Source organism: Vigna umbellata, chromosome 8 (assembly GCF_029865625.1).
Source record: "Vigna umbellata cultivar VRB3 chromosome 8, Vumbellata_1.0, whole genome shotgun sequence".
In the NCBI taxonomy this organism is placed as follows: domain Eukaryota; kingdom Viridiplantae; phylum Streptophyta; class Magnoliopsida; order Fabales; family Fabaceae; genus Vigna; species Vigna umbellata.
In genome coordinates this window covers 24,425,289-24,448,843 of record NC_142172.1, presented here as the reverse complement: position 1 = coordinate 24,448,843, position 23,555 = coordinate 24,425,289, and the positions used below count along the sequence as shown (strand labels likewise).

Here is a 23,555-nt window from a genome sequence, read left to right as displayed (position 1 = left end):
TTCTTCCTCCTTTAGCCTTCCAAGCTCTAATTCATGTTCTCTGAGTTTTCCAAACAATGTAGCCATGTTCATGTTGGTCAAGTCTCTTGATTCAGATATAGCAGTGACTTTCGGTTGCCAACTTCTATTGAGGCTTTTCAAGATCTTTATGTTGATTTCTTCTTTATCAAACTCTTTCCTGAGAGCCATGAGGTGATTGACTATGTTTGTGAATCGTTTTTGTACCTCATAGATCGTCTCTCCTGCTTTCATTCTGAACAACTCATACTCTTGTATAAGAGAGTTCTTTCTAGCCCTTTTTACTTCATCTGTTCCTTCATGCGTAACCTCAAGAACCTCCCACATTTCCTTGGCAGTCTTGTATTGTGATATCCTGAAAATTTCATCCATTATTAGTGCAGAAGCTATTACATTCCTAACCTTAACATCATACTGTGCTCTACGGTTTTCATCTTGAGTCCACTTAGATAAGTTTCTTAAAACAATTTTTCCATTCACAATTTGAGTGGGTTCATATGGACCGTTTAGAGTTGCATCCCAAACTCCTTTATCCACGGATTCAAGAAAGATTTGCATCCTAATTTTCCAAAAAGCATAGTTTTCTCCAACAAACAATGGTGGTCTATTTGTGGATACACCTTCACCAAAGGTTTGAAAATTGAAAGCCATTTTCCAGGATCAGTCGATTTAATGAAAACAGTAATCGACTAATTTTTCAAATATTTTATGAAAACCAGCTCTGGTGCTAATTGTTAAAAAAGAATGGCTCAATTTCTCACACTAAGAGGGGGCAGGGGGTGAATTGCTGAAGTATAAAATTTAAAACTTTAAAAAAAAATTTCACCAAAAGTGATGCCTTTATGACTTTCTTGAAACGCAAGGTAAAAGATTTGTTTATGCAGCAGAAATTAAATCGATTGAGTACAGTAAGAAGTCAACTGAGTAAAAGAGTGTAGGAATAGAAATATCAAACACTAAGTTTTTATACTAGCTCGGCCAAGCCTACATCTAGTGTCCTTCCAACCATAGGAACCCAATGCACTATAATGATCAAGGTTTTTACAACAAGGCTTTTATAGCAACCTCATGTCAAAAATATAAAACACCTCTCTAACCCTCTAATCAAAATATGGGCAGTATACAAATACAATAGCAGTAAGAATCTCATCTCCTGCAGTCCAAACCCTTTGAGCCACCCTTAAAGTCAAGAACGCAACGCACTCTTCTTCCTGTAATCACAACAGGGAACCTCAACCCAATCTTCACAAGATTGTAGCCTCTGATCTCTCAGTTACACCCAATGTGCAGATATGATCAGCCTTTGTACGTGCAATTAACTTGCTCTTCAAGAATTCACAAGTAGATGATCACCACGATCACTTCTTGTTTCTTGGAGCTCTTCCTCTCTTTCTGTACGAATGCACTTTCTGCAAAAGATATCACAAACTGTTAGATTCACAAAAGTTCTTATAGAAAACAAATTTGCGTCAATTTATAGATAAACACAACTGTAACGCATTTTGTTATTGCAGTTAGCAGCAATCAATGCAGTTAATTGAATGTACAATTAATGCAGTCGAATTTCATTTAATGTTTGGTGAACATATTTGAAAATATAGTCGTTGTGACAGTTATATCAAGCATTAACAATTATTCAAAACATAACAAACTCAGTCGAATGCAACACGCATGTAATCAACTTTAACAGAGTAAAACAGTTTTGAAAACTTTTCTCTTTGAAAAACTCTCACAACACACTTGAAAAAGTTTGTGCATAGACACGAGTTTTAATCGACTCACCCCATAATGAAATCGACTTAAAACTGTTGTTATGCCACACAATTTAAGTTCAACAAAAGTGCTTGTGGTTTTTCTTTTCCAAAAACATGTGTCATGCATTCATGTATAAAATCACATATATAACACAGTGAAATGCAATGAACAACACAAACAACACAATCATGTTCTCAAAAATGCATATAACATGTAAGCTTAGAACATGTAACACCAAATACATGTGTGTTATTAATTATGTGTCATCATCAAAAACTCATATATCACTAAGATATTGGGTTCAGCTAAACCAGTGCTCCCCCTATCAACAATCTCAACAAATACAAACTGAATACTTGTAAAGGTGTTTCCTTTGGGTTAAAGAACTTCAGACGATATGAACTTGAAGAGCAATAAAGTAAATATTCAATCCTTTTTCTTGTATATGCTCTCTCTTATCTTCTTTTCTCCTTTTTAATTCCTAACCTTTTTCAATAACTTCTTTAACTTCATCAATTTCTTCTCTTTTGCAATTTTTCTTTATATAGTTCTATAGATGCGTTGGAAACAGAGTTGACATCTAGATATACGTTGTACCCTTTTTAAGAGTATGGTCACACTAAAGTCTACATTGTAGAGGTAAAATATGTTTTAGTATTTTCTTTCAATATTAGCTTGTACGGTCATACACAAATAGAAGCTTTGAGAAAACATTCCAGAAGTGTCTTCTTATCTCACAATGTCTTTCTTTCCATTATGTGGCACTTCTGAATAAAGCATATTGTTGACATTTCCTACACAGAACATGAGAGCAAAATATGCAAGAAAATAAGCACCTTTTTATACAACATTAATTGTTTTAAACGTTACTCATTTTTAAAGCATTTTGCGTGTTTACAACATTATGTCTCATGCCAACATTAATTGAAGGCATAATGTTTGGGATACTATTCGTTGATTATGTGATCGATTAAGCTTATGTTTCATAAGGGCTTCTTATTTAGTCAATACGTGGAAATATTTGATTGTCAAACGCTTTTCCATTTTGTTCAAGCGCTATGATGATAAGACATTCCATTTAGAGATCTATAGTGTTTGGTGCAATAGTTGCATCATTTCATAAGATGTTTAATAAATGATTATCAAACGATGCAGTGTTGGACGCTCATATTGAAAAGTTGTTTGGATTATTAACATTTAGCATGCTTTTCATAAGACGATATATTTCGTTAAATGCTTTAAGCTTTAAGTGTTTAATATGCCTTAGGAAAAGACGCTTTATTTAAGGCTTTTGTACACGGCATATTGTGTAACGTGTATTTCTTGGATGATATTTCAGTAATACGCTTAACACCTCCTGAATAAATAATTTTAAGCTTAGTTCTTTACAAAGTACTTATATAGAGATTTCCTATAGCGTAGACGTTGCTTGTAAAACATTATTTGTTTAAACGATAGAGCTTTGGAAGACGCTATTTTGTATAGTCTCTTAAATAGACTACTTGTTATATAACGATTATACGACTGGCATATTTTTAAGTATAAGTTTTTAGCCTTTCAATTTGGATCAAATGTTTAAACGCTTCTATTTGTTAGACGATGTTTATCACATAGTGTTAAGACACTTATCGCTTTTTGACAAATATTGTTTAAGCCTTTTTTAAGATAGACACGTCATCGTTTGTCAAAGATACTTTTATCTTTACTTAAACATTTTTCTTCTAAAACAACATCTCATTTAATGCAGTTTGTTAAATTTCAAAACTTCGAGTTACGAGACGGTCTAGTCTTTTTAGACGAGTTTGGCTTAACACACTAGACTCACTATAGTTGTCATGATGTAAAATCAACAACATCTTTGTTTAACTTGAAAGCACTAGCTTGATTAGTACCTGGTAGCTCTAAAGTACATCACAACCTAGGATAGTCTAATTTTCCCTTTCCTAATCATTTTGAGACACTCATTAGCTATAGTCAGTTGACTACACGAGTGGAGTCTCGCTCACAACTCTACTCCAAGCTTTAAACGTTGAACTTTTTCACCAACTCTAACACCTTCCTCATCAAAACAACGACTTGAACCCCTTTTTTTGTTTAAGCATCTACTATCATTTCCTTACTTCAAGGTTGACACCACCATTCGAAACCATAGCTTGGTTCATCTCCTTTGTGTCATGTCCAACTTCCCCTAAGCGACTCCACACTACTAGGTCTAATGATCATTGAACACCTTTAAGTAATCCTCTTAAAGACGACACCTCTGTTGCACCACTTTGATCAACATATATTCCCACATTTGGTGTGTTGAGTTACAATAAACCTTAAAAGCTTTCATATGCTAAGAATGGTCAGCACAGAAGTGTCGCTCAAGCTCTTATTCAACATTTTGAAAACTCTCGTTACACTTTTTTGTCTACTTCAAAAGGATGATCCTTTCATGTAAGCTATTACAAGGAAACGAACACACTTGGGAAACCCGCCACAAAACCTTTATAACACCAACAAATCACTTGGAATTCCTTACTTTAATTACATTCTTAGAATTTTACTTCCTTCATCCTATTCCCACTCAACATAACCATCCATCCCAAGAGATCCACCTCTTCTAAATGAAATCGATGCTTAAATATATTAACATATGGCTACTGCTCCTTCCATATTAGTTAAAAGGTATATTCTCATAGTGACACATTGAGACTAAACCATTGCTTTTCTAACAGCTTCTCTACCTACTTTTTCTACTCCACACTCTGAAAAGAACCATGGTTCTGCTTCACACACCAATGCAATAGTGAACCTCATCGCTCCTAGGTGATAGTCTTAGTATCTGTTTCGGAACACATCTAAAAACTCTAGTAAAACTGTGATCCCTTGCGTTTGTTCTTCACTAACCTTTTAAAGGCAACCCTCATCCACATATCACTCTGCCCCACTTTTCAGCTTGATCCACACTCGATGTGCAACCACTAATTCACCCTTTTGAAACAAGGAATTACACTTCTTTGGTACCACAAACCGCCAAAATGAGATTGAAAGACAACCACTTCACCCTTGAGATTATGTCCCAACCTTGTAAAGTAAATAATTCAAATTGACTTTGAATTTGGTTCCATTGACCACCACGAGACATGCCACACACCAAAACAATGTCTTCTCTAGACCGAAGCTATAACAAAACCACTAGCTCAAGCTCTAACTCCCTAATCGAGGTCATACTCGAATCAAATTAATATGCAATTAAAGAGCAGTATAAACTAGGAAGTGACTCATAGGTCGTCCTCAAGGACCAAATATTGGTTTAGTCATTAGATCAAAAACTTGGTGGGGGGTTATTGAAGAGTTTTGTGACTTGAAATGAACTAAATTAAAACATAAATTGAACACTAATTGAAAACAGTTGGTCACTAACTCAATTACAATGCTTCCAATCACAAATTAACAACAATTACACACTACTCTAACCCCTAATCCAACATGAATTAACCAACTAAGCGAAGATTAATCATGCTTTCATAAAAGTGAATTAAGCAAACGCTTTGCTCATATTCAATCAATTCTCCACCATACAATTTCATCAATTAAGCGAAGATTAAACACCAATTAGGCAACTAAGCGTATACCCAATCGCAAGCGCAAAACAGATTCAATATTGAGTTAAATCAGAGCAGTAAAAACATACTTTCAGTTCAGAAATCTCATGTAAACATGCAATTTCACTAATGACCAACCAAGCACAATTAACTTATCATTAAAATGTAATTACAAGCAGTAAAACGAACTGGATACATTGAAGGAAATCCGGAATTAAATTCTGGAACGAACAACAAGCATAAAACGCAACTCAAACTAAAAAGTAGTGTAGAATCAAAATGCAAAACCAGAAACGAAATCAAATTGCAAATGTGTAATTGAAAAGGGGAAAATGAAATATAAATTGTAACAGTGTAGAGAACAATAAAAAAACGGAATTTCCAATAGCAATGAAATTATAAAACGATTCAATATATAAAAGATAAAGAAAACGAAAATCAAACCTAAACCCCAAGGGGGGGGACAAACCAAAACCTAGAAAATGAGAATGAGGGAGAGAGCTTTTCCCAAATCTGATTTGGGGTTTTAAAAGGCCAAAAGACAAAAAAGCCCTCTATATGGGCTTCTTACAAAATATGACCTAAAATTGGGCCCAAAGGTGTAAATCTGTCCAAAACTAAAATAATTAAAATTACAAAATGAAATTAAATGATGTTGGCAGCCCTCTTGAAATCCTAATCACAATTCCAAAATTGTCCTGCAATTAATAATGAGAATAATTAGATTCAGATGATCCAAATTAATTAAAAATATGAATTAGTGATCAAATTAAGCCCAATTAGCAAAATAGGGAAATAATGGACATTCAAGCATAATTCCATAATTAAATCTAGTACAATAAACTAAGTGAATAGTACAAACTAATGATTCATTACTCCCTCACAGGAAACTCGAGTCATCCTCCCATGCATGTGACACAAAGTAGTGTATCATCCTAACCCAAACAAAAATTAAAAACTTAACACATCTATCATTTATGTAACATACACATTGAATGAAATTGTTTGTGTTAATCACTCCAACACCCACTATTGCAAACACCTTTCCACTCCTTTGGCCCCCTGAATGAGCTCTAGCATCACTAGCTTCCCCTACATACAAAAATAATCTTAACGATGTGCTTCTGCCTTTGGAACTTGAAACCCTCCACCTCATGTCCAAGGTCAAACCTTTCTCCCATGTGAACCACCTTACTTAGAACATCCCTTCTACTCTTGACTTTGATTCTTGTTATTGCTGAGAAGATTCAACTACCTCTTAGTGAAGTTGATCTAAGTATAAAACTCATAATATAATTCCTTTTCATCAACAAACTATTTTTCCCCTTACTCAAAAAACACCACCTTACCTAATTGATCCTCAAAGCTCTATCTCATCTTAGCCTCCCCTAGAGATTTGTCTTCCTTATACACTTCATGGTCTCTACCCTTTTTAGCCTTAACCTCAAACCTTCCACAACTTTCCACCTTCAGACCTCAAACATTGTTGGGATGTAGAACCAAGTTGAATTCTTAAACTTTGGTACACAAGTGTGCATTGATATCTACCCTTATTTTAACCTTTGGACTCAACTCCACTTATGAAACTTATGATATTCAATCCCAGAACCTATTCTTTAAGATCCCCCCGGTCTAAAACATTGCTTTTGAACTCCAACATCTTTTCTTAACCTACTAAACCAAAACTCAGTTTTCCTCACCCACCAATATACAACATATTACATCTTCATATCTTAGAGGCAAGAGATTGTCTCAAAGGTCTTACCCAACTCTTATAAAGGTAAGTAGATCAAGTTGACCTTGAGTTTGCATTCCTTTACCACCATAGACACTTAACACAAACCACAAAGGTGCAAACATGACAATAATTAGGATAGAAGGCAAAACTCAAACTACAACTCTAACTTTCCCTCTAACAAACTGAACTATTTCTTTCATATATTCTCAACATCTACTCACTCCAAGCCTACTTTTTACTAACTACCTGTTGTCTATCACTCTTCTTTCCCAAACTTTCATAATTAAGAAAGGAAACTAGCTTTGGTATAGTCATGAGTGTGCACCCTCATCACCCTATCAAGAGTACATTTTGTGTTCTTAATACTTTCGGTTTGATAAACAATCTCTACGATCTAAACTTAAACTCTTAAACTTTGCAAGACACGATAAACCCATAACCCTTAGGTCATCCTAAGGACGAACTATTCCATACTAAAAAAGTAATCTCTCATTTTAGTAGAAGAATTCACTCATCAAGCAGAAAAGATAATTTATTTTCCTATAGTAATATTGCTATTATTTTATTAATTTACAAATTTTAATTGTTGTTATTATTATAAAAATATTAATTTTAATTATTTATTTTTTATTACTTTTTATTATTATAAACATTATTTTTAATTACTTTATATATATATATATATATATATATATATAATTTATAATTGCAATATATATATATATAAAGTATTTTAAAATAATAACCAAATGTTTATATAATTATATATAACAATAATAATATTTTTATTAATTAATTAATTGTTATTATCCATTGTCATTATAATTATTAATTTTAATTAATTAATTAATTAATTTATAATTTATATAATTGAAATATATTAATTTATATTGAAATATATTGCAATACAATAATAATTTATATTAATTAATTTATATATATATATATATATATATATATATATATATAACTTTAAGTTAGTAACAAAATATTTATATAATTGAAATACGTTGTATCTGGAAAAACAAAAAATATTGCATGTTTTTGGGTGTTACACAAATTGATTGATAATTTGCGATAAAAAAAACTTCCAAAATTATTAATATCAATATTTTGTGTACATTTTTAAAACAAACAATTTTCAAATATAGGGTTTTTAAGTGTGACTATTAATTCTGTAATACAAGAATTCTCGATCCGTAAAAGTATAAAAAAACATTTTTATAACCATCGGTGTTTTAACAGCTAAACAACAGTCCTTTTGACTTTTCTTAGAAATAAAAAGTTTAAATCTTAAGATGGTCTTTAAATTTATTCAGGAATTTCAATTTGGTCAACTCATTTCAAACATCTCAATTGGTCTTAAATTTTGTAAATTAGTAACAATTAAGTCATTTTGATTAAATGAACAGAAATGGCGTCAAGAGCTGCTGATAGGGATGGCAACAGATCAGATCGGGTACGGATAGTGTCTACCCACAACCCGATCCAACAAAAAAATATCCACCCGCTACCCGATCCGATATCTGCACGGATACCCGCTTAAGAAATACCCGCGGATATTTTAAAACCAGCGGATATCCGTGAATACCCGCGGATACCCCCAAATATATAAAACAATATATTTTTATAAAATATTATAATAAAACTTAAATAAAATTACAAAAAATATATAAAATATAATATATATTAAATTAAAATTTAATTTTAATTATATTCAACCTTATAAAATATAAATTAATATTAATTTTAATTAAATTTAACTTAATAAAATATAAATTAAATTTTTATTTTTATTTTTTGCGGGTACGGATAATATAATACTCGCACCCGACCCGTTTATAAGCGTTATTAAAAGACCCACTACCCGCAACCCGCGGGTAGTAAATATCCACGGGTACTAATTATGCGTCGCGGATTTTATCCGCGGATATCCGTAGGTGCGGATTTTTGTGTCATCCCTAGCTGCTGATATGTTGCACAATAAACATATTGATGTGAATGTTTTTATTACTTGAAATTAAGATTTAAATTATGATGATGTATTAGTTTTTAACGTGGCGTTATTTAACTAGTGAACTTGGTTAGCAAATTAAATTAGGAATTTTGTGCAGTGCAAATTAAGGATTTTGCAACTGCATATTTGGTATTAAGAAATAGGGATATCGAAAGGGAATAAGGGATTTCGAAACACTGATCTATAACATAAGACAAACACTGTGAAAGAGATTTGAATGTGGATTGGAGAGAAGATGAAGACAATCAGTTGAGGCTTTCGAAACACGTAGCGAACGAAGGTTCACGGCAGTTGAGGTTAGTTTAATTTCCTGCTTTGTTTTGTATTGCGTTTTGGTTTTAGGGATAGGAAATGGGAAATGGATTTTTTTGTTGTATTGTTATGGTATGAGTATTTATTTGCATTGCTTTATGCGATGTGGTCCCTATTTCATTTTCAAAATGTGTAGAAGTGTAGAACTTGTGGTCCCCTATTTGGGTATGTCAATGGTGAGGATTTTAGTTTGTCCCCTATTTTGTTTTGAATTATGTAGAACTTGTGGTCCCCTATTTGAGTGTTTCGGTGGTGGAGATGTTAATTTGTCCCCTATTTGCATGTTTGAGTGGTAAGGAGTGTAATATGTTTAATATTTTGTAGGCATAAGTTACAGGTTTAAAGACTTGGAGAGATATATATAATATAAAAGGAACGTTTTGAAGTAGTGGTCCACCATACTGGACACTTTGTAAGTGACGAAAATGGGAAATTGATATTTGATGGGGAAACAATACAATGGTTTTGTGACCCAGATACATGGAGCTATTTTACGATCTTAGCTTCAGTCAAAGACTTAAGACATGTTGATGTGAAGGAGCTTTAATACTCTTTAGGAGATGAGCCAGTGGCTGAAGATAAGTTAGAACTATTGATTGATGACCATTGTGCAATGTATATGCTTAACATAGCCACGTTAAATGGTGGAGTTCATCTATATGTGGCTCATAATAACATAGAACCTAAGATAATAGAAATTATTGATTGGGTTGAGTTAAAGGAAAATGATGAAGGTGGGGAGGTGAAGGTTGATGGTGAAAAAGGAGTTCTGAACAGATTTCAAAAGGAATCATGGTTAACCGGATATTGGATACCAAGGTAACTATAATGATAGGATTAACATCCTTTTACATGATCATTACTTTAATGATAACTGTGTTATGGTTTTGTATACATGACAGGTGGTCAGGAGATAAATTATTTGAAGGCACATATCTCAATTTGGGGAGCAATTTGTTGTCAATGTTGACAAAATGGACTGCATGTGTAGAAAATGAAGCATTAGTGGAATTCCTTGCTATCACACCCATACTGCAATGAAATTTCTGAATTTAAATGAAGAAGAATATATTGGTCATTGGTTTAGGAAGTCAACATATGAAGAAACCTACAACTCAATCATTTATCCTATCAATGGTCAACATGTGTGGGAAATTACATTATATCCAGATGTATTACCCCCAAAGAAAAGAACAATACCAGGAAGGCCTAAGAAAAAGCGAAGACTAGAGGCATGGGAGATGAAGAAGAATGAAATTGAATTAAGAAAGGGTGGGACTAGAAAAAGATATGGTGTCTGCAAGCAAAATGAACACAACAAAAAATATTGCCCACAACGACCTCAAATACAACACACTGAATCAACAATATTTGCACCATAACAAACTGAAGTAAAAATATCGCCACCAACAGATCTGATTCTTACTCAACAATCAACTGATGTTTAGTTAGTAGACAATGTTTGAACTTTAATTTTGTAGACAATGTTTTATATTTGATGTAATGATTAATTACAATTCCTGAACAACCCTTTTTTTTTTGTTCGTAATGCAAAGCATGTATATGCTTTGTCAAACAGGATGCCATGTATAACTTTAGGGCTTTGTTAAACTACATTTTCAGGTTCATTTTCTGTAATTATTAATGACCATTGCTGGATATCCTTCTTGCTTAATCAGTCAACTTTTTCATGTAATGATTGAACTATATTTGCTTCTAGATAGACACCATTTTCTATTTACCTTTCACACATAGTTGAACACTATTCTAGTTCCACCTTCCATAACCTCTTCTTTCCCAAAACGAAGAAGAATGACACATTCTACCTAAACAAACCCTTTAAATGTTAGGGTAAGCATAATAATTTTAAGGCAAACACTCCACGTGTAAATTATCATTATAAAACACATCGGCCACTGAAATTAATCAAGAATGGCACGTCCTCCAAAAAATATTACAGCTCAACAGCTCTTGATGTTGTTTCTGACCACATAACGGAAAGGACTTAATTGTTACTAATTTACAAAATTTAGAAACCAATTGAGATCGTTTTAGACGAGAGGACCGAATTGATATTCCTCGTAAGGTTTAAACAAAATGAACTTTTAGAACTCCTTTTGCCATGTCCACATGTATCAGAAGAACAAATTATTAATGTTGTAAACTAATTCTCAATCAGAAGTACAAGCAAATCAGAATAATGCGAAGTCAACAGTGAAGCTGTTACACTCGATACTGTAATTGCTACAATGGTTGTATTTGTTGTACGTTAGATTTACTTTAGGCAACTTCACTTGCATTAATAGAAATTATTTGAGACGGTAATTGCGTCTCACAACACTTGTTTTCTGCTTCCATGGTAAATGTCTTTTGTTCTTTCACATAGCACTAGGAAGATCACTCAAAACTTAATAGGCTTAGACAATGTATGTTTTCTGTTACTGTCTTGCAGAAGTGACACTCAAAAGTTTGTTATAGGCCATTTGAGCGATTGGCATACTCCTGAACTAAAGCAACAAAGAGTGATGGCCTTTGGACCAAGTTGGCTGGTGAGTCAAATTCTTTGGCCCTCCCTATTAAGGCAAAAATAAACAGAACTTAGCATAGAAATAGTGTAATCCATGAGATGTAACAGAGTAAGAAGAAACAGGAGTATATGTTTCATACCTGCGTCCACAACTAGAATTCTATCGCAGTCCATTACTGTTGGTATTCTATGAGCAATGCTGATGATGGTACGTGCTGCAAAGTCCTCTCGGATGATCTTTTGAATCACAGCATCGGTTTGAGAATCAACAGAAGCTGTTGCCTCATCCATAAACAACAACCTACTTTGCTTAAGCATAACCCTTCCCAAACAAAGCAACTGTCTCTGCCCAACACTCCAGTTATCTCCATTATCAACCACTGTAAACGAGAGTACCATTTCCATTAGTAAGCCCAAAAATTAATCAAACTATCGTAAGAATGTTTCAAACCTGAAGAGTCAAGTTTCTCTGGCTTGGAAGCCACTGCTTCTTTTAGCTGACAGCGTTCCAAACTCTACAACAGTAAACAAGAAATGATGAGGCTAATGGCAAAAAAATGAAAGTAAATGGGTCTGAAGGAATTTATTTACCTTCCATATCTCTTCGTCTGTATATTGTCCGGTTGGATCAATGTTAGTTCGAACTGTTCCTTCAAAAAGGACAGGCTCTTGAGGGATTATACCAAACCGTGATCTGAGATCATGAAGTCCCAAGATAGATATGTCAATGCCATCAATTATTATTTTTCCTCCTGTTGGTTCCACCAGCCTGAAGAAAACTTGAATCAAAGTTGATTTTCCACTTCCTGTTCGTCCAACAACACCAACTTTTTCTCCTCCATTGATGCTTAAGGTGATGCCTTTAAGAACCAAAGGGGTGTTTGGACGATATCTAACCTGTTTGCCACAAGTTTAAGTAATGACCTTAAGTAAATAGTTTGTTGCTCAGAGCGTATTACAATAACAATAACACAAGTCTTTTCTTACCAAATATTTCTCTTTAAATTTTTTTAATAATAATCATTTAATAAAGTAATGTACTAAATAAAAATATTATATGCCTTGACACCACATACCATTTATTACTACAACATAAAATAGTTATCTCATTCGTTAACCAGTCATTTAACATCAGCACCTGCTAACTTAATGAAAGTATGCCTTCGTGCTTTACAACAGTCGCAATCAATCATAAGATTTTAAATTGAAAACTCTTGTAAAGTAGGATATAGTGAAATTTTACTGCATAATTAATTTTACCACAAGAAATAATCATAATCAATTTGGTTTTTTCTGGATACCTGCAAATCTTTGATATCAACATTGCCTTGACCGGGCCAATTTGCAGGAGGCACACGATCCTTGTTTCTCCATGTTGCTTCGGATGGAATATTTGTGAACTGTTTGATCCTCTCAACAGATACCAATTTGTTTTCAATGAAACAGCTCATGTATATGGCCCAAAACATCACGGCGTTTAATGATAACCCGTATGAGAGCGACAAGCCAACATTCTCTGCATCAACAATCACAACAAACCAATCACTTGTTTATCATAATAAAATTTTGACTGCAGGATAAAAACCATTTCATTGCTTTTCAACACATTCTATGTTAGGTTTTTCAAAGGGGAGTGCAGACCACTGACTTGACACCAATTAGTCATCAACAAACTCATAAAAGATCAGGACATGCAAAATCTTAAGAAAATAAGTTTTGGCCTACTCATTTCGTAAGACGTCCAACGGATCTTGAATTCTTAACATTCTAATCCAACATGTAGTGTACACGTCGCACACTTGAATATTTTCCACATGTATTATAGTTGAATAATAATTCAAAGAAGCACCATCTTGAAATCATCTTCTTGTCTCTATTTTGTCTTATCTATTGGACATTTTGCACAAATAGAGTATCCTGCTAGAGACGTGCTAGAAGGGTATGTTGTGATTGGTTAGTGATGTGACTGAATAATTTGAACATAGAAGACAAGTTTATCAAGGAATGGAACTAGGATAGGGTGACGGCCAGATTCTAGCCTTTGTTGGGTAACAGGTGGAATTCTTTTTTCTTTATAAAAAGTTGGAACTTTAGGGGTTTTCATCATATAATTTTGTTTGATGTGTTTGTCCTATGTGGACAGTGATGTTGTTATTTTCCTTATTTTACTTATAACCAATCCACTACACCACTTCCAAGTAAAAGAAAAACAGTAACACTTTCATCTACTACAACTATGAGTGTCTAGCCTTCTGTTAGAATTACAGTATGAACCTGGTCCACTATGAGTTTTTGCATAAAGCTTTGTATCAGAATTTTGTATGGAACAAATAGTTGTTCAAAGGACTCTCAAGGATCATTGACAAATAAAGAGAAACATTTTACAAATCATTTTATAGTGAGTTTGTTTACCTGGCTTTATGATATTGCTGGGTAACATGATCATGAACATGGCGGAGAAGCAAAAAACTATGCTTCCAAGCAATTCTAAGCGGAAACCCAACCACGCATTGGAACTGAAGTTGTGGAAATCCATTCGCAAATTAGAATTCACCCGTTTAATGTTTTCTCCGCAAAACTGCTTCTGCTTTCTGAATGCCCGGATTGTCATGACCCCCGAAATGCTTTCAGAGAAATGGTGAATGACAGGTGCTTTAGTAATTGAATCCAGACGAGTTAACTCACGAGAGGAAGCAAGAAAATAACCCTGCAAAATCCAAAATCGAAAAATCAAACACATGAGTTGTTAACCTATATTGCATCAGATATGTTTAGTTGTGAGCAATTCCTGTGCTTTTACCACGGCTATTCAATTACTACAATACTTGAATTGAGAAATCATTAATAGTAAGCACGTTTACTTTTGTTTCCAGCCAAAAAGTTTAGAATATAGACATTGATTGATAATCTAACACGGACAAATCAATTAAATCCATGTGATACATCATTCTTGAAATAGTAAAATGACAGCAATGCATTGTACTAACAGAAACACCGTACACATACCCGGTACCAAATGTTTAACCAAGCAAGAGGAACTAACAAGAAAGCTGTCGGCCAAGAATTTTGACATGTGATTATGAAGATGCTGATCACTGTAATGTACATGGCTACCACAAAATTGAGGAACAAGGGGATAAAAACATCAACATTGGTCTGATCAGTGGATGCCTGTCAAAGTTTAAGAAAATAGAATTCATTATATATGAAGGTGACAGTAATGTAGAAGAATACATCTGTTTGGACAAGTTTCTGCAAAAAGACATTTTAAGAGAGAAAAAAATAACATTAACTTCTTTAAATTAAAATTAGTTTATTAACATTGTTTGGAAAAGTTATATGATAAAGCTTCTGAAAATTATTTTATGCATAAACGTTAATTTTTACTTCTTTTTTCTTAAGTTTGTCCATGTTACATTTAAAGTTGTATACTTGAGCCTTGGAATTCTTACCCTGCTAAGAATTCTCCCGGATGGAGTGGTGTCAAAGAAAGACATGGGGGCATGCAAGATGCTGTGGAGAATTTGATTGAAGAAAATCTGTGCTGTCTTTAACCCGAGGACCATAACAGCGTAGGATCTTAGCACAATCAAAATAATTGAAACTACAGCAATAATTCCGTAGATAGAAATAAACGTAGAAGGATTGAAGAACTGTGCACGCTCTTCGGATGTTTCATAAGCCAGCCAATAATCACTAGCCATCATTGATGCTTGCCACAACACAGAAAGAAGGATTACTCCTCCAATGCCCCACCACCCGAAAGCCTCTGTGCAGTAGAGTTTATAGATACGAAAGCTAACTTTCCCAGTTTCTCTTTCCTCTTCTTTGATGAGTTTAGAACCTTCATTGTCAGACTTGGGCTGGTCAAGAGAATTGCTTTCACCGTTGGCTGGTCTGTTATTAGAACCTGCCTTTGGTGATTTTATTTGCTGATTCAGATTTTCCCCAGGCACGACCGCACCTTGCTCCACTAGTTCCATAGATGTCTCATGTGCTGCAACAAGAGCACTAAAATCCATTCCAGAAGCAAGTAGATCATCATACTTCCCTGATTGTACTATCGCTCCATCCCTCATCACCTTTTGACCAAGCAAACATGTGTATTAGAAATTTAAAATCTTTTGCCAAGTTAAGTTAGAGATTGAATGGGACAAGACATTAAAGGATTATGATAAAGCCTTACCACTATAAGATCCACATTATGTAGGAAGTCTACTTGGTGTGTTACAAGAATAATGGTCTTTCCTTTAAGAGAACCCCTCACACATTCCTGCATAAAATTACTCTAATTTAAAACATGGCTATACTATAAAAACATATATAATACTGTAAATATGGCGTCATTTTTAGCATACTGTCTCAAAAACATTTGGATAGGTGCTAATTTCAACCCACCAGAAGTCAATAACTAAACTGAATTGTACATCATTTTTTTTATTAAAAGGATTCACAAAATTGACTTGTAATTAAAAAAATGAATTAGTCTAACTTATAGAATGCGGAGAGTAGGAAACAGGGAAAGATATTAGATTAATCACCTTGAATATATCAGTGCCAGTATGTGCATCTACAGCACTGAAAACATCATCAAGAAGATATATATCAGAATCTTGATATACAGCCCTGGCAAGCTGTATGCGCTGCTTCTGACCCCCACTTAGGTTGATGCCACGCTCTCCAATCTCTGTCTGATCACCATGCTCCATCATTTCCAAGTCTTTCTCCAAGCTACAAACTCTGACCACTTCATTGTACTTCTGCCTGTTCATTGGTAAGCCAAAGAGAATGTTTTCCTCAATTGTCCCATTTTGAATCCAAGATGTTTGTGCAACATAAGCAGTACTCCCACAAACTTGAATCTGCCACCAAAACATACAGTCAGAAACCAACATTACGGCACAAATTAGTGACTGCATGGTATAGAAAACAAAGTCCTCTTTTCTAAACAAAAAATAATTACATACCTTCCCAGAATTTTTGTGCATCTCACCAAGAATTGAAGCAAGGAGTGAAGATTTCCCGGACCCTACAGTCCCAACAATTGCTGTAAGCTCCCCCTTATTAATCTCCAAATTAATGTTTTTCAAGTCTTGCAGCTGACCATCATCATCCCAGCTAAAAGTTCCATCTCTGACCTGCACAGCAATGCGTCCACTACACCCTTCCTCTCTCTCAACCGAATCATCCGACAATTCCCTGCTAGACATGTACCTATCTAACCTCCCAAGTGATACCAGCGCTTGTGAAAGAGATATCATACTCTGAGGAAAGGTCCTAATAGGTTCCTGCAGGATCTTAAACACAGTTGTGGTGGTGAAAACCGTGCCTGCATCAAGTCGAACTCCAAGCAAAAGCGCGGTACCAAACGTCAGAGTTGATATCAACAATGGGGTGCTCCACAACACAATAATAACGCCACAGATTGATTGCATAAACTTGGAGAGCCACTCAAACTCAGACTTGCGGAAACCCAAAATTCTCCCATTGAAATGTTCTTCCCATGCTTGGAACTTGATGACACGCATGTAATTAAGCAACTCATTCACTGCCTTCATCCTTGAGTCACGGCACATCATGGCATTAAACTGGAAACGCTTGTTTCTTCTATTAGCCACCACAGCAAATGCAATGACACCAAGAAGTCCAATTGTAGCCGTAATCACCGAGGCTCCCAGACAATTGTAGAGCAAAAACAAACCAATGCCAACTTGAAATGGCATCATCCACACAGCGTGTAACTGGAGCATCATATCAGAGAGTTGTTGGGTATCAACAGCCATGTAATTGACAATAGGCCCAACACCATGATCTTGCCTCGCGGAACCCGTTAGCCTCAGCCCCTTCTTGTACAAAGAAGTGATGAGAGTGCATCTGATAAGCATCCCAAGCTTCTGAGAGTTGAAGTTGAAATGGTGAGTTGTCAAAACTTCTACAAATTTGGCACACAGGAGAACCAACACGAGGTAGTATCCTTCATACACAGAGCTACCTTTTCCTGATGTAAAATCAACAAAACTTTGAATGAGAACTGGCCCTACGAACATCACAGACAGCCTAATAACAGCAAGAAATGCTGTGAAGGCTATCTCCCTCCAGAAACAGCGAAGCAACGTTGTTCGAACCGGGTGCTTCGACCTCTCATCTGATTTTGGCCACTTTGATTCAAAGATAACGGACATCCTCTCAGCTCTATGCTGGGATGAAAGGTATGGAATTTCATCAATCTTCAAAGGTGACTTGTACCCTTTGCTCAACAACGGGTTTATCCAAATCCAAAAGGCCTTGGATATTGCAGAAGCTGAAGCAAAGCCAGTAACGTTGGATTTCTCATGTAGTTTTGTTTCCTCGTCAATAAGGGGTTCTGTTTCTTCGCCAGACACAATCCCGGTGAACCCTTTAACTGCAACAAAGAGCAGAAAAAGTGACAAGGGTAAAGAAATGAAAGAAACCGTATCATCAACCATGAAGCTGAAGTGTTTCCCATCTTCCACTCCTACAGAGACCAAACGTATGATCCCAGAAGCAGTGAACAGAGAAACCACAATGAAATTTGCAATCCAGTATATTCTGAGAGACAAAGGGTGAGTAACAGCTTCAAATCTTTTCTCATGGACGATCAAGACTATAAGGATTAGTTGTGTTATGGCCTGAAGTAACCAAAACAAGCCATCAGTTTGCTTCCAGGGCTCGTTGGTGGAACTGACAAACACTAGAATGCAAGCCACCGCGTACAATAATGTCAAAAGAGTGGTTGCAGTTAGAGTTAGCTTAAACCATGCTGTTGTCCTGACAGAAACTCTGTTGTTTCTGATAAGTGGTTTATCAAGGTGTGAGTTAGCGTTGGCATTGGAAGTGAGCCTAGAATAGAGCTTTACAAGCGCAAACACAAAGAGTGTCAACAGAAGCAGAACGTCAACACCAGACAAAAGAGCTCTCTGAGGGCATGGAGAGAGGAAAATGAATCTCAGCCAGTGAGGAAGATTTGGAGTTGCATCCAATGAACACGAGAGGGACGTGAGCCACGTTGAAGCTGCAAACGACATGCTTGTTTGCAGACACCCCCAACAAGAAACTTCTTCAGTCGTATTACAACCTTACAACTTTATAACTCAATTTCCATCCACTTCTTTCCCTCCACTCCCTGAAACAAGAAAACACGGTTCGACAAAATTTAAAGGAGCTGAAAAACTGTGCTGCCCTTACGAGTCTGTATTTGACAGGGTGGAAACTAATAGTACACAACAGAAAGTAAGGTAAAAAGGCTTTGGAAGTAAAACAAAAACTCCAAAATACAAGTAAACAACGCTTACCTTTACGAGTTTTAACCACCTCTCAATCCAGAAAACAGATAGAAAAAGCCAAGGTAGTCCTGAGCAACAGTACGTTGCTCTGGACTTGGGACTATTGAGCTGTTCGATGAAATAGATACGCCTACGTTTATACTACGGATACGTGTGCAAGACTGAAAACAAAACGAGTTTCGCAACCTCCTTTCTCGGTTTTCGCTACAGTAAACAAATTTCAATTTCTTGTAATCTTCTCAACTGTGTGTTCTCCGCAATAAAAATAAACTTTTTATGGAAAGATTTTTACTTTTTCATAAAATCAAACAGATGGTAGAGTTTAAATTATGAACTATAGAACCCTCCCTACCATGTATCCCACGTGGTTGTGGATATTGAATTTCTTCAATGCGGCTTTCATCACCAACTTTCATAAAAAAAAAATTACAGCTTGGTCAACAAGAAAAGAATGACGATTCGTTTTGAGGAAACAGCGTGCAAGCTTCCCAGATGTTTACAAGTCAAGTCCAAGAAGATGGTTTGAAAAGTCAACAAGCAAACAAAGAGAATTGGCCTTTGACGAATGAGCAATGGAATAATCAGAGCAAGACTAAACAGCAACATGTAATAGTAGAGAATAGCTCCTCGTTCATTCGAATCACAAGTTGAATGTAATATTCTACTCGCCAGATTTTATACCTACTACAGAATAACCTCTACTTGCACCCCTAAAAAAATCATCAAATAAAAGCAAAAGTCCTGCGTACATATGGATCTCTCTTTGACATAGAAGTTTTGATTAAATAAAAATAAAGAATGCTACAAAATTCTTTCCACATTACTTAAAATGTTATTATTTTCTTGATAAATTCCAAATGTTAATATAGAAAAATCAAGAACAAAACATGTGATGCCCAAGAGAAGAATACGGTGCCTTGACTTGCGCAGAGAAAGATTTGGAATGGCCGTTTGGGAATATAAAAAACAAAAGCTTGGTCCAAAATCTACCGACTCTGGGCAAAATGTCTTATAATTAAACTATAATTACTGCAAAACATACATGTAGTTGTATGCATTTCAATAAAAAATAATCTGTTGAAGGGTATTAGACTGGTTGTTTATCATTGTCTCAATTGTGAGTTGAGTATCTGTTGGATGTGACGATTGAATCCTCTCAACCCAACACATTCATATTAGGATGATTTTTTTAATGATTTCATTAAAATCAATTTAAACTAATTTCCTACTTACGTGATGAGTGTTGCGCAAGTTTTGAATGCAAACATCCAACCTAATTCAGATTTCGTTTAATAAGGTTAGGTGATGATTTTGTCCTAAATGTATGGCCTTAATCATCATGTTAATTTGTTTGGAGAATAATTGACCACCATTGACACTTTATTTGAATTGTTTATTTGAATTGATTGATATTGAGAGAGTTGAATAGTAGATATAAGAGAAGAAATATCAACAAGTGAGAAGTAAAATTTATTTAATTAGATGAAAGAAAATAAAAATGAATGAAAAGTGTAAAAACTAGAAAATGACATTTTAAAAGTGATAACGGTTTAAAAATAGTGAGACTCAATTATTTTAATATCAAATAGTTTTAATATAAATAGTTTCGTGATAAACGAGTTTCATTATTTTAAAATATATCATCTTTCTACAAAAAATTTTCTAGAGTTTTCTCACTTTTGTAAGGGTTTTTCCTTCCTACTCGTATGATTGAAGAATTGAGTCGTAGGATTGATCATTGCGACGAAATCTTCAACCTAGATCGATCCATTTCTCCATTTGAGTAAGTTGAGGTTTCAACCTTTTTCCTTGATCTTTTCTTGTACCTATTACATGTGGGCTCCGATCAACTTGCATGAGTCTTTTGAATCTTCAATTTGAATCTCTAGTGATCAGTAGTTTTAACGGTGTACCTTGATCGTGTTTTTATTATTCGTAAGAGTAGATAGAGCCTCTTAAGCTTTTGGAGCTATTTTAGGACCCCTATAGGTTATCTGTCAGGTAAGGGAAGCTAGTTACTTTGATTTTAACAAATAGGTAAGTTTTAATTGATGTTTGTATGATTGTGATAGTTAATTTGAGTAATTAGGCTGTTGATTAGTTTTGGCTTGTTGTTAAATTGTAAGTGTTGGAGCTGGTCTTTGAATTACATGTGTTTGAATATTTGCAATGATTGAATGATTTAGCTTATGTATGCATTGAATTGTATCGTTGAATTGTATATGAGTTGAGAATTGATAGTTTGGTTGGTGCAAGTTGTTGTTGAACTTTGGTTTGATAATAGGTTAGAGTAATGGTTGGTTTTAGGTCTGAAAGTTGGGTTTCGACAAGTGAAATTCTAGAAAGATTGTTCTTTGACTAAGTTTGATATTTGGAGTTTGTATATTGTGAAATATGTTGTTATGCTTTTGGATAGTTGGTTTGATCTAATAGATTCACTGAGTTCCTAGCCAATTAAGCAAATTGGTATTCAATCTAAGGTATAAATATGTTCTCAAATTAATTATAGTGCCAAGAATATCAATTTGTTCATTGGGATAGGTCGTGAGTGCATCCAGATCAAGTTTCAAAGTTGTTATCTTCTGATATAGCGCTGAGTGGTCCTGTGTGGCGTTGAACGCTGCCAAACCCGAGAGCCACTAGGCTCTAGGATGCTGAGCACTCATTTTAGGTGTTGTGCACCACTTTCCCATTGCAAGTTTGGCTTCTTTTTTCCTTAATTCGTTGAGCGAGAGATTGTCTTGCTAGGCGAAGGTCATGGCTCGCTGGCGCTGGACATGGCATTGGACGCCTTTTGTTTCAAGTTTTTTTGTACTTTTTATGTTTTTCTAATTCATGTTTTCTTTGAACCGATTTAAAGTATATTTACATTGATAATTATTGATGTTTTATGGATGGTGTGAATATGGATGTGTGAATGATATGAGATGTGAGAAGAATCTCAAGTTGAATTTGATTTGAGAAAGAATGTATCCTAATATTATATCAACCATTCAACTTATGTAGAAATGAATTGGGTCTTTGCAGAGTATAATTAGGCAGAATGTCTTTATCCTATACTTTTGAGTCTAATGAGAGAAAGATTAACCTTGTGAGTTATAGGTTAATAAACCCATATTTATGTCTTTGCAGAGTATAAATGCTACTACGAGTGTACACTTTTAGTGAGGTCTATGTCAAAGCATGTATCCGGATAATTGATTCCAGAGTCAAATGATTATATGTTTATATGAGCTATGGAATATTTTAAGTGTTGAACTAATATGTGATGTGTTAAATTGTATGAAGTTTTCCTTTGAACACTAGCTTGCCCTATTGATTCTTTTGTTATCTTTGGTGTGTTGTTTGTTTCTTTTATGATGATCACCTTATTGTGTGAGTATATGAGGGTTAGGTGTTGAAACATCTTTCGTGGAGACGGTGATATTACATATAATCTTCTTAGTTATCTAATAGTTAATTAGTTCTTTTATATGTATTTATTATTATAGTTATTATTTTTTAAATAATTATATTAATACTATATCTATACGTTGTAATAAATTTGTCTTTTGTTTTATCAATTTTATAACTCATTTTATTAGTGATAAGTTGTTAAATTAGGATGTTACAAAAAGTAATCTTAAAATTTTAAAATCAATTTAAGGAAAGAGGAAGAAATGAATAATATGTAAAATAAAAATACTTATAAATTTATTACTTTTAGATTTTAAATCAAATGTGATAACTTTTTATATAAATTTATTTAAATTTCATTGGTATCCAATAATTGATTGTGTTTTTATTTTGGTTAAAATGAAAATTTTGTCCACTTACCCAAAGTTGGGATCCCATTAATTATTGAGGGATCCAATATGTCAAGTAGTGATTAAAATATTAATATAATAAAATAATATTAAAATAATAAATAATATTAAAAAATTGTTGAATAGTAAAATTTTTGGGCTATAAATGGCCATGAGAGGGGAGGCTATTATGCACAAAGAGAGGAAGAATCAAGTGAGAAATCTTGAGAAATAGATAAGAGTTAGGAAGAAATTTTTAGTTGCAAGAAGAGTAGAGGTTCTGGAGGGTTTTTGGGGAAACAAATTTTGAGCAAGAGATTAATTCTGGAATAGAGGTAGGGGAGCTAACCTTTCTAAGCTTTTATATTATGATTTAGTATTGTTTTATTACTATTCATGTCTTGAAATTATGTGTGAATATTGTTAATGAAAAACATATGTGTTTACTGTATATCTATCTATATTGAATTTCTGTGTTAATATTATATGTTGTTGTTTTGAATCTGTAA

At 34.4% G+C, this 23,555-nt stretch overlaps 1 protein-coding gene across 1 annotated transcript; it reads right to left on the bottom strand.

Moving 5' to 3' along the window:
- Positions 1-11,563: 11,563 nt before the first annotated feature.
- Positions 11,564-19,549, bottom strand: LOC124839704 (ABC transporter C family member 4-like). The gene is made up of 12 exons (XM_088095720.1): positions 19,271-19,549; positions 16,925-19,101; positions 16,499-16,819; positions 16,144-16,230; positions 15,410-16,039; positions 14,964-15,128; positions 14,370-14,664; positions 13,259-13,473; positions 12,549-12,854; positions 12,409-12,472; positions 12,098-12,337; positions 11,564-12,003 (listed from the first exon to the last, which is right to left on the bottom strand). The coding sequence occupies exons 2-12, from the start codon at positions 19,001-19,003 to the stop codon at positions 11,903-11,905; spliced, it is 4,503 nt and encodes a 1,500-aa protein (XP_087951846.1). The 5' UTR covers positions 19,004-19,101; positions 19,271-19,549; the 3' UTR covers positions 11,564-11,902.
- Positions 19,550-23,555: the final 4,006 nt, after the last annotated feature.